Source organism: Babylonia areolata, chromosome 30 (assembly GCF_041734735.1).
Source record: "Babylonia areolata isolate BAREFJ2019XMU chromosome 30, ASM4173473v1, whole genome shotgun sequence".
Lineage (NCBI taxonomy): Eukaryota > Metazoa > Mollusca > Gastropoda > Neogastropoda > Buccinidae > Babylonia > Babylonia areolata.
The window spans coordinates 9,779,286-9,791,785 of record NC_134905.1 but is presented as its reverse complement, the minus strand read 5'-3'; the positions used below and the strand labels follow the sequence as shown (position 1 = coordinate 9,791,785).

Below are 12,500 nucleotides of genomic sequence, written 5' to 3'. Positions count from 1 at the left end.
GGTCATCACTGCTGAAGTGCAGTCAGCTCAGTGAAAGAATGAGGTCATCACTGCTGAAGTGCAGTCAGCTCAGTGAAAGAGTGAAGTCAACTATGTGCGGCAGTGATTTAATATGTGTCGAAATTCTGTTGTTGTTTTAGAAATGTTTTCGTATAAGTTTGATTATAACAAATCACTGGTTTAATCATTATCACTATATCGGTATATTGGTGGAAAATGCATTGAAATGTTTCTTGTTCATGAAATAATGAATCTATTCTCTTTAAATTAATTTTCAGCACACACACACACACACACACACACACACACACACACACACACACACACACACACACACACACACACACACGCACACATCAGATAATTTTGTATTCATTACAGTGTGCTTTTCTTCCATGATTGGTTTGGATTTTTGTCGTTGTTTTTGATAGGAGTATCGTTTATTTTCTATTTTCTAATCTTTTAATTAATCCAGCATGTGTGGAATTCAACATAGTTTAAGTTAACAAAAGCAATGTATTTCTAAATCTCAACTGTCATTTATGTATCTGTGTTGAATTAAAATATCAAATGCTTCGGTGTCATTAAGCCAACATTCAAGTGTTTGTGTGTAACCCATTTCGTTTGCCTGTGTGTGTGTGTGTGTGTGTGTGTGTGTGTGTGTGTGTGTGTGTGTGTGTGTGTGTGTGTGTGTGTGTGTTAATTTGCGCGCGAGAGTGTGCGAGAGCCCGCATTTTGTGTATATGTGTGTGTGTGTGTGTTGGGAGGGGGTGGTGGTATGCGTTTGTGTCTGGCTGTCTGCTATTTTGTTTATGTAAGAGAGAATGAGAATAACACAATGATGGGACAGATGGCTAGTAGAGAATATCCACCATATTATGTAACATGTTTTGACTTTTTGATAATACTGTTGTTGTTTTTCTCTTCATGATTATGTTTGTACATTTTAGGAATCTGTATTAAACTGGATTATTCTTAATGTTTCCTCGAAGAAGATTATGTTGCTATTTTTGTGGTATATTGATCGAGGGATTATACGTTAAAGAGTGTGTGTGTCTGTCTCACTGGGTGTGTGTTTGTTGGGATAGGGGATAGGCAAAAACAAAAAAAACCCTAGCAGTTGGATGAATGACTTCAGTGAAGCGATGGTCAGTGTTTTATGTACTTTCCTCTACGGTGTAATGCTTCACTGTTTTTGTTGGAATCAAATAATGTATTCTGTTATATTGTTTACCCAAATGTGAAATGTGATTACATGTTTCTTGACAAATATAACCTTCTCTGCAAGAAAAAAAAAGAGACGTTATCAAGTGGCTTGGAAAAGATGTTATCCAGTGGTTTAGAAACAATGCTATGCAATGGTTTAGAAACGATGTTATCCAATGGTTTATACCTGATGTTATCCAGTTGTTTAGAAACGATGTTATCCAGTTGTTTAGAAACGATGTTATTCAGTGGTTTATAAAAGAAAGTTCTTTTCATCTTCAAAGAATGAAAGTGCACGTGCAAGACAGCCTCTCTATGACTGACGCTTATCACACTGGCTGCACACACCGCTGTTTGCTGAAACGTCAGCATCATTTCGTCATGTTTGTTGAAACGTCAGCATCATTTCGTCATGTTTGCTGAAACGTCAGCATCATTTCGTCATGTTTGCTGAAACGTCAGCATCATTTCGTCATGTTTGTTGAAACGTCAGCATCATTTCGTCATGTTTGTTGAAACGTCAGCATCATTTCGTCATGTTTGCTGAAACGTCAGCATCATTTCGTCATGTTTGCTGAAACGTCAGCATCATTTCGTCATGTTTGTTGAAACGTCAGCATCATTTCGTCATGTTTGCTGAAACGTCAGCATCATTTCGTCATGTTTGCTGAAACGTCAGCATCATTTCGTCATGCCCCTTAGAAGAAAACTGTGCAAGTTCCCAAGTGGTCCTTAACTTTTTGCGAAGTCTGTATCTCTGCATTTTGTTGTCTTCACTGTCTGTTGTGGCGGTTGTGTCAAAACACCATTTCTTTCATCATACTGTATATGATTTTTTCTATTTTCCTTGTATTTCTTCTTTTATAATTTCTGTATGATTTCTACCGGCACACTGTTGGTTGGTCCGACAATAAATGGCATGTGAACAAACAAACAAACAAACAAAGCAATGTATTTTTCTGTTTCATAACTGTTTTTAATAAATGACCAAATACATTGAATTTAGTTATTTCTTCTCTCATTTTGAATTTACAGATATACAATTTTGCAAAAGGCAAACGAAGTCTTGCATTTTATCAGATGTAAGATTCCTACAATTTCCCACAATTACAATTCTGATTTAGTGGGAAAAATGTCTTTGCTGTTTCAGTTTTAGTTTCTGAGGGAGGCGTCACTGTGTATATCTGTGTACTTCTCACAGTGGATTTCTTCTGCAGAATGGTGCCAGACGACAACACTTGTGTTGCTATGGACTTGTGTTCACTGCACTTGTGTTGCTATGGAATTGTGTTCACTTCATTTGTGTTGCTATGGAATTGTGTTCACTTCACTTGTGTTGCTATGGAATTGTGCTCACTTCACTTGTGTTGCTATGGAATTGTGCTCACTGCACTTGTGTTGCTATGGAATTGTCTTCACTGCACTTGTGTTGCTATGGAATTGTCTTCACTGCACTTGTGTTGCTATGGAATTGTCTTCACTGCACTTGTGTTGCTATGGAATTGTCTTCACTTCACTTGTGTTGCTATGGAATTGTGTTCACTGCACTTGTGTTGCTATGGAATTGTGTTCACTTCACTTGTGTTGCTATGGAATTGTCTTCACTTCACTTGTGTTGCTATGGAATTGTGTTCACTGCACTTGTGTTGCTATGGAATTGTGTTCACTTCACTTGTGTTGCTATGGAATTGTCTTCACTGCACTTGTGTTGCTATGGAATTGTCTTCACTTCACTTGTGTTGCTGTGGAATTGTCTTCACTTCACTTGTGTTGCTGTGGAATTGTCTTCACTTCACTTGTGTTGCTATGGAATTGTCTTCACTTCACTTGTGTTGCTATGGAATTGTCTTCACTGCACTTGTGTTGCTATGGAATTGTCTTCACTTCACTTGTGTTGCTGTGGAATTGTCTTCACTGCACTTGTGTTGCTATGGAATTGTCTTCACTTCACTTGTGTTGCTATGGAATTGTCTTCACTGCACTTGTGTTGCTATGGAATTGTCTTCACTGCACTTGTGTTGCTATGGAATTGTCTTCACTGCACTTGTGTTGCTGTGGAATTGTGTTCACTTCACTTGTGTTGCTGTGGAATTGTCTTCACTTCACTTGTGTTGCTATGGAATTGTCTTCACTGCACTTGTGTTGCTGTGGAATTGTGTTCACTTCACTTGTGTTGCTGTGGAATTGTCTTCACTTCACTTGTGTTGCTGTGGAATTGTCTTCACTGCACCAAGTGCGTGCTGCACACGACACCTCGCTTTATCGTCACATCCGAACAGGTCAACATGACGTTTAGTTTTCCAGTCAAAGTTAGAAAAAGGGCGACAGCGGGATTCCAACCCAGACCCTCAAGGCCACTGTATTGGCAGATAAGTGTCTTAACCATTCTACCACCTTCCTTTGCATTTATTATTAATGGCTTGTTCCATCTGCTTCCAAAAGACGTTCACGTGCGTATATCAGTCTCCAAAATGTGTGTTACATGGTGTTATGTTCAACACGGCAAAAAGAGCATCTGTCATCGGGTTGGACAGACCGACATGTGTGGATGGTGTTCATTACATTGATCTGATCTGACACCAGTTTGATCTGACTTCCTGAACAGGCCCTGTTCCGAACCATTCTAGATGTCTTTATTCAGTCAGTTTCTGTATTCACTTTGTCATCTCATCTTTCGCTTTTTGACTCACTTGTGTAAACAAAGTGAGTCTATGTTTTAACCCGGTGTTCGGTTGTCTGTGTGTGTGTGTGTGTGTGTGTGTGTGTGTGTCTGTGTGTCCGTGGTAAACTTTAACATTGACATTTTCTCTGCAACTACTTTGTCAGTTGACACCAAATTTGGCATAAAAATAGGAAAAATTCAGTTCTTTCCAGTCATCTTGTTTAAAACAATATTGCGCTTCTGGGATGGGCACAAAAAAATAAAGAATGAAGCCTAATTATATGCAAACTGCATTTACTGTTATATTTATATTTTTTGTATTCTCTAAACTTGGCACTTTGATCTGATATTCTGACCCAACAGCTAGAGCAGTCATTAATATCATTTTTGGTTCAAACAGGAACTTCTTTTGCTAAGCATGGAAGTTTTATTTATTTTGCAAACGTTCTGGTGCAGATAGTAAAAAAGGGAAATTACTCTGTAATGCTAGTGGAGTTAATTTGCTTTAAATTGAGTATAATTTCAAAATGTAATGTTTAAGATGAGAAAGATCAGTTTAAAGCAAACTAACTTCCCCAGCAGAGTAATTTCCCTTGTTTTACTGCCTACACCAAAACGTTTGCAATAAATAAAACTTCCATGCTTAGCAAAAGAAGTTCCTGTTTGAACAAAAAAATGATAATAATGACAGATCTTTTGTTGGGTCGAATATCAGATCAAAGTGCCAAGTTTAGAGAATACAAAAAATATAAATATAACAGTAAATGCATTATACTCAATACATAAAAAGCTTGGATTTTTTTAAAGTGTATCACAAGTGAGTCTTGGAGGTTTTGCCTTTCTTGTTTCTTCTTTTTTCTGTTTTTTCTTTTTATACATCATTCTTCACAAAAATGTAACAGAACAAGCTTGTTCTTTTCTTCTAGCCCAGTAGGTACACAACAAATGCAATGCCCTGGAATCATTTGATTTACATAGTTGTTGAAACGTAAACTCAATTTTTCATCGAAGGTTCTTACCCTTGTAACGACTGCTGAATAACTTAGAAAGTTAGTTTGTGTATTATACTTAGTAATAGAATCAGCATAAGTAAAGTTATTCCCATCCTCATTGCACTAGTCTGCAATGTAACAAGCATTTTCATGTATTCATTCATTTGACTTCATTGATGCACACAGAAACTTTTCTATCACTGACATACTCCATTTTTCGACTTGTCCTTTGAGTCTAATTTTGGATTGTTGTTACATGTTTGGTGTCAGAATTAACTTTAAAGCTATATTGATATTCGCCAGTCCAGAATCATTTCAGGCATTTTTTCCCAACCACTACAGTACTGGTTTTTATTGACACATTTTTTTCTCAAGCCACAACTGACATAAATGTATCAACCTCACACACAGAGAAACGCTGCACACGTGTTTTTACACACAACTGACTTGATCTTTATGAACACACAATCATTTCACATATCCTTTTTAGCCAGCCCGCCATCTGTTAACTCCATTTTAACTAATTTTGGGTCATTTCAAAACAAATATTAATAAACCTAAGGCAGGAATGTGGAAGAATGGTTAAGATGCTCCTCTGCCATTATAGAGAGTCTGTGAGGGTGTGGGTTCGAATCCCGCTCTCGCCTTTTCTCCCAAGTTTGACTGGAAAATCAGACTGAGCGTCTAGTCTTTCAAATGAGACGATAAACCGAGGTCCAGTACGCAGCACGCACTTTGCGCACTGAAAAAGAACCCATGGCAACGGCAGTGTTGTCCTCTGGCAAAATTCTGTAGCATAAACCCATCCTGGTAGATACACACATATGCATGTGCATGCACTCCAGCCTGACTTAGCTTGTCGGATTATGCTGCTGGTCAGGCATCTGTCTCGTATATGGATTTGTCCGAACGCAGTGACGCCTCCTTGAGAAATTGAAACTGAAACTTTACTGAGTAATGAATAATTCCAAACCTTGTATTTTAGCCACAATTCACTACAGACATTATTTTATCGAAACCGCAATAATAAAAAAACACACAAACAAACGAAAAACAACAACAAAAACCCGAGAAATTTCATCCTCAATTGTTCAGTCATTTTAGACTTTTTTCTTATTGGCCACGACGAACATCCGTAATTCCTACCTGGACTGACACAGCCTTATTCTAGACATTCATCTTTGGCAAACAGAAGAAACGAGAAATTTCATCCTTACTTGTACAGTCATTTTCGACTTTTTTTTTTCTTTTTTTTTGCCACAACAAATGTCCATAGATTTGACCTTTACTAACAAAGACATTGACATATTTGTACGAAATGAAGTCATTTTAGAAATGTTGCTTTTGGCCGCAACAAATATTCATAGATTTTACCTTTATTTCCATGTTTATAACCACAAGAAGCAATGAAAAATTTGGTTCTTGCATCTAGAAAGTCATTATAGACATTTTGTTTTGGCCACAATGGATATCCTTAAATGTCTCTTTACTGACATAGATTCTTTCTGGACATGTTTCTAACCACAACAATCTACGATGTATGTGATTCCGGGCATGTTTCTAACCACAACAATCTACGATGTATGTGACTCCGGGCATGTTTCTAACCACAACAATCTACGATGTATGTGACTCCGGGCATGTTTCTAACCACAACAATCTACGATGTATGTGACTCCGGGCATGTTTCTAACCACAACAATCTACGAAACATTTGATCCTGACAATAGACATGTACATAGACATTTTGGGTTTAGCCACAACAAACATCCATAGATTCAATATTTACTGAAACAACAACAAGCGAAGAGAGATTTGATCTTTACGTTCTTTTAGCCACAATTAACACCAACATAGGTTATCAGTTCACTGACACACACACTTTCTGGACATTTTGCATCCACAGCAAGCTGCGAGAAATTTCATCCTTAGATGCACAAACACATTTAAGACATTTTGTTTTTGCCACAATAAACATCCATGAATTTGATATTTACTGACACAGAGTTATTGTATACATTTTGCAACCACAATAAGCAGGGAGAAAATTCATCCTTACATGTACATAACAATTTTAGACATGTTTCTTGTTGGCCACCACAGATATCCAGAAATTCTATAAACATAGTCAGTCACTTATAACCGCGACAAGGAAGAGAAATGTGAACACATAGCGAACAGTCAATGTTAGTTCGCCATGAGGCCACGCAGCGGAGGAGACCTTTGTCTTGTCCAGATGGCTCAGTCACGGGAACGGCACACCATCTCCCGTGCCATCTTTCTGAACGGGGCAGAGGTAGCGATGAGGAGGTAGAAACTGCTGGCAAAACTACTGAAGTACAGGAAACGGAGGTAGCCTTCAATGTCCAGCATAGTTTGAGAAAAGCGACTGTCCTCAAAGAAGTCCTATAAGAAATAAGAATCGAGGTAGCCTTCAATGTCCAGCATGGTTTGAGAAAAGCCATTATCCTTAATGACGTCCTATAAGAGATGAGAATTTCAAGTTCAAACAACAACAACAACAACAAAATCAGAAATCGAACATAATATTATGTTCCCTCTTTAGTTAACATAATTAATTAGCACAACCAGCCAATCAACCAACCAACCAACCAACCAACCAGTCATTCAATTAATCAATCAATGTCTGCAACACACTACATGCAGAAATTTACCTTCCGGCTCGTCATAAGAAAAGTTAAAACCTATTTAAAGAAATAATAATTTTTACTTGATGATAAATCATTCCATCATAGAAGTAAGTTGCAATATAGCCATCGTGATAAATCACACACGCACACAGACGCACACTGGTGGGATACGGGGGGTGGGGGGGGGGAGATGTAGGAGTGAGGACGAGGCACAATCAGCTCCACAGTCAATGTGTGTGTGTGTGTGTGTGTGTGTGTGTGGAGGGGGGCGGTGGGCGTAGAGGGGCAGGGGGGGCAGGGGGGAGGGGGGCGCTGCACCATGGTGACGTACTCTCCCAGGGGAGAGCAGCCAGAATTTCACACAGAAAGATCTGTTGTGTCGACAACAACTAAAAGTGTATCAACAGTGTGAGAACTAGGCGGACGCGTTACTACTGGGCCACCTTTCCACTTACAGTCTTTGGAATCTGAATTGAATTGAGAGTTTTCTAAGGTCAGGCAACTACTGCCTTCTTGTTTTTGATCAAGCAGATATGGTGTAGCGTATATGGATCTGTCCGCACGCTCTGACACCTCCTTGAAACTGAAACTGAAACTTTGTTTTTCCTTCACTCATTCACCTCCAGCGTGAAAAACCGGACGGTAAGGAGGATGTAGTTGGTGACGATGGCGTAAGGGGTGAGGGTGAGGGCGGTGAACACGGGGATGGACAGGAGGTTCCTGGTCATTCTGGCCTGGTCTGCCTGCTGGTCTGCCTGTGGCCCTTCAGGGTCACCGCTCCCCGACCTTCCCGGGGCGCCATTGGACAGGGTTTGTCTGCAACAGGTAGCCCACAACCTCTGACACAGCCCACAGCCTCACAACACAGCACAACCTAACACAACACAACACAGCAACACACAGCACAGCACAGCAAAGCACAACAGAACAACACACAACACAGCACAGCAAAGCACAGCACAACAGAACAACACACAGTACAATACAGCACAGCACAGCACGGAACAACACACAACACAGCACAGCACAGCACAACACAGCACAGCACAACAGAACAACACACAACATAGCACAGTACAGCACAATATAACACATCACAGCACAGCGCAACACAACAGAACAACACACAACACAGCACAGCACAGCACAGCACAATACAACACAGCACAGCACAATACAACACAGCACAGCACAGCACAGCACAATACAACACAGCACAGCACAATACAACACAGCACAGCACAATACAATACAACACAGCACAGCACAATACAACACAGCACAACACAATACAACACAGCACAGCACAATACAATACAACACAGCACAGCACAATACAATACAACACAACACAGCACAGCACAATACAACACAGCACAGCACAACACAACACAACACAGCACAGCACAATACAACACAGCACAGCACAATACAACACAACACAGCACAGCACAATACAACACAGCACAATACAACACAGCACACCACAGTACAATACAACACAACACACCACAGTAAAATACAACACAACACAGCACAGCACACAGTACAATACAACCCAACACAGCACAGCACAACACAGCACAGCACAGTACAATACAGCACAGCACAGCACAGCACAGCACACAGTACAATACAACCCAACACAGCACAGCACAGTTCAGAAACGACCTAGCACGCAGGGCCTGTTTGATGACGAGCAGTGAGTGTCCATTGAGGAAGAGCAGCAGGAGACAGGGCACGAGGTAGTCCACAAAGTTCTGCATGCTGGTCCACAGCAGGATGGCGTCCTGCTGGAACACGGCGCACATCATCCGGCCCTCGATGTGCTCAAGCCGGACGTTGATGAGGGAGGGGATCTCCAGGCAGATCACCCCCAGGAAAACGACCACACAGGCCATGCGGGCGTGGCGCCCCGTGCAGTAAACCTTGCGCTTCAAGGGGAACACGACAGCCACGTACCTGGTCAGCAGACAGGGAGAGAAGAGTCATAATCCTACTGCTGCTGCTGCTACTTCTGCCGCTGCTGCTGCTGCTGCTACTACTACTACTACTGCTGCTGCTTCTGCTACTACTACTACTGCTACTGCTGTTGCTATTACTTATACTGCTGCTCCTACTACTTCAACTACTAATAGTACTACTTCTACTGCTAATACTGATACTACTACTACTGCTGCTGCTGCTAAAGTTACTTCTGCTACTGCTGCTGCTGCTATTTCTACTGCTGCTGCTGTTATTTCTACTGCTGCTGCTGCTATTTCTACTGCTGCTGCTGCTATTTCTACTGCTGCTGCTGCTATTTCTACTGCTGCTACTACTGCGCTGACTTTGCGCTGGTAGGCTTAAATATTTTTTTAACTCACAGAGAGAGACAGAGACAGAGAGAGGGAGACAGAGAGAGAGAAAAGTAATGATGGTACTAATTCTGTTGCTGCCACTACTACTACTTCCACTACTACTGCTACTACTACTTATGATAATGATGACAATAATAATGATAATAAGATAGAAACAACAACACTGATGATGGCGATCACGACGATGATGATAAATATATAATCACATATATTTAAGCAGAATCTCTCTCTCTCTCTCTCTCTCTCTCTCTCTATATATATATATATATATATAGTTATCTGTCTGTGTGTCTGGGTAACATAGCGCTGAAGCCTACTGAACTTCGTCCGAAGGGGGGCGTTTTGTGTCCCCTTAAGGTTTTGGTCTGTGGTTCATTGTCTTTCACTGCCATGATGCTACAACTGCGCTATCGGGAAACCTTTGCCACCTTCTTATTTTGTACAATGGAGTTTCAATTTAAACCAGCCGTTTGAGAACAATTTCAAACAATGTAATGGGCGCATGAAGGAGACTTCATGAAATATACACCTTTTGACGACACGTACATTTCGGTGAATTTCTTGTAAGCGGCATGAGCTATTTTCAAAAGCAGTTTCCGTAGTCCTTAATTTGATACTTATGTTAAATTTAACTGAGAGGAGCTTTAGACTCCATTTGCTGTTTGTTAAAACCACACACACACACACACACACACACACACACACATATTATATATATATATATATATATATATATATAATATGTGTGTGTGTGTGTGTGTGTGTGTGTGTGTGTGTGTGTGTGTGTGTGTGTGTGAGTCTCCCGTCGGACCGACTGATGAGTAGGCAGGCAGGCTTATTTGTCGATGTGTGTCCTCATATGGGAGAAGAGGCCAATTCTGGATGCGCAGCACTTCCCACAGGTGTTGCAAGGGAAAACGTCTCCAGAAGTTGAGCCCTGCTTCTTTCGCCCACGCTTCTGCTTAATGGCCAGCGTTCTCTTGTTTTCAAACGTCTTTATGCCACTAGAGCACAGCGTCATCCAGCGAGAGTGGTCAAGGGCATCAGTTTCCCAGGAAGCGATGTCTATGTCACAGGCTTTGAGGTTTGTCTTCAAGGTGTCCTTGAAGCGCTTGCAGGATCTTCCAAGTTCGCGGTGACCTTCCTTCAGCTGGCCATACAGTAGCATCTTCGGGATCTTGCTGTCTGTCATGCGGACAACGTGTCCTGTCCAGCGTAGCTGGTACTGGATCAGCAGGCTTTCGATGCTGGGCAGGCCGCTCCTCTCTAGGACCTGGAGGTTGGAGACCCTGTGTTGCCACTTTATGCAGAGGATCTTTCGTAGGCATCTCTGGTTGAACTGCTCAAGTTGTTGAATGTGACGGCGATACATCGTTCATGTTTCACAGCAGTACAAGAAGGTGGTCAGCACAACAGCTCTGTAGGTTTTGATTTTGGTGCTGAGCCTGATGCCTTTGTTGTTCCACAGCCTGTTGTTGAGTCTGCCAAAGGCGGAGCTGGCCTTGGTGATACGCAGCGTCACTTCTGCATCAAGGGTTCCGTTGCTGCATAGGGTGCTGCCCAGGTAGCAAAACTTGTCGACTGACATGATGTCTGTGTCATCGATCTTGATTACAGGTGGGGGGAGGGGGGGAGGCGCTGGCGTTCTGTGAGCTAGCTGGTTGTCTTGCTGAGGGTGATGGTTAGTCCAAAGCGCCTGCAGGAGGTTGAGAACCTGTCCATAATGAACTGCATGTCCTCATGGGTGTGTGCAGCAAGCGCGCAGTCATCGGCGAAGAGGAACTCTCTCAACATTGCCTCAAACACCCTGGACTTGGCGTGTAGTCGCCGCAAGGTGAAAAGTTTGCCATCTGTGCGAAACTGAATGTAGATGCCCCGGCCACAGTCTTGGAAGGCGTCAATCAGCATGGCAGAGAAGAGAATGGAGAACAGTGTGGGTGCCAGGACGCAGCCCTGCTTCACTCCATTTACCACAGGGAATGGATCAGACATGTCAGTATTTTCCTGTACTCTCGCCTGCATGCCATCGTGGAATGACGCAATCAGCTGGATTAGGCTCTCTGGGCAGCCAAACTTTAGGAGGATCTTCCACAGACCACGGCGGTTCACCGTGTCGAAGGCCTTAGTCAGGTCTACAAAGACCATGTGGAGCTCCTTGTTCTTCACTGTGCTTCAGGGATGACTGTGTTGGAGACATGGTCAACCAGTCTGTTCAGTATGATGCGGGCGAAGATCTTGCCGGCGATGCAGAGGAGAGAGATTCCACGGTGGTTATCGCAGGATGTTTTGTCTCCCTTCTGTTTGTAAATGTGGACAACTGAAGCATCCTTGAAATCGTGTGGGACCTCCCCTTTATCCCAGATAGACTGGAACAGGCGGTCAGCTTGTCTGTCAGCATCTCGCCTCCATACTTGTAGATGTCAGCCTGGATTCTATCTGCTCCTGGTGCTTTTCCTGACGTCAGCTTCAGGGCCTTCCGGGTCTCAGCCTTGGTGGGAGGGGCAGCTAGCAATTCATTGACTGGTAGCTGAGGGAGGGCTGCAATTACTTCGTCAGATACAGACGAGTCCCTGTTCAGGAGGGTGTTGAAGTGCTCTGCCCAGCAGGCAAGGATGTCTTTCTTGTCTGT

At 42.2% G+C, this 12,500-nt stretch overlaps 1 protein-coding gene across 1 annotated transcript in view; it reads right to left on the bottom strand.

Annotated features, from left to right (window-relative positions):
* Positions 1–7,101: 7,101 nt before the first annotated feature.
* Positions 7,102–12,500, bottom strand: part of LOC143275244 (uncharacterized) — a 43,048-nt gene continuing 37,649 nt past the window's right edge. The window contains exons 8-10 of the mRNA XM_076579217.1: positions 9,183–9,473; positions 8,132–8,327; positions 7,102–7,266 (exon numbers count right to left, since the gene is read on the bottom strand). Coding sequence (XP_076435332.1) covers positions 7,102–7,266; positions 8,132–8,327; positions 9,183–9,473 — 652 coding nt within the window. The remainder of the gene's footprint in view (positions 7,267–8,131; positions 8,328–9,182; positions 9,474–12,500) is intronic.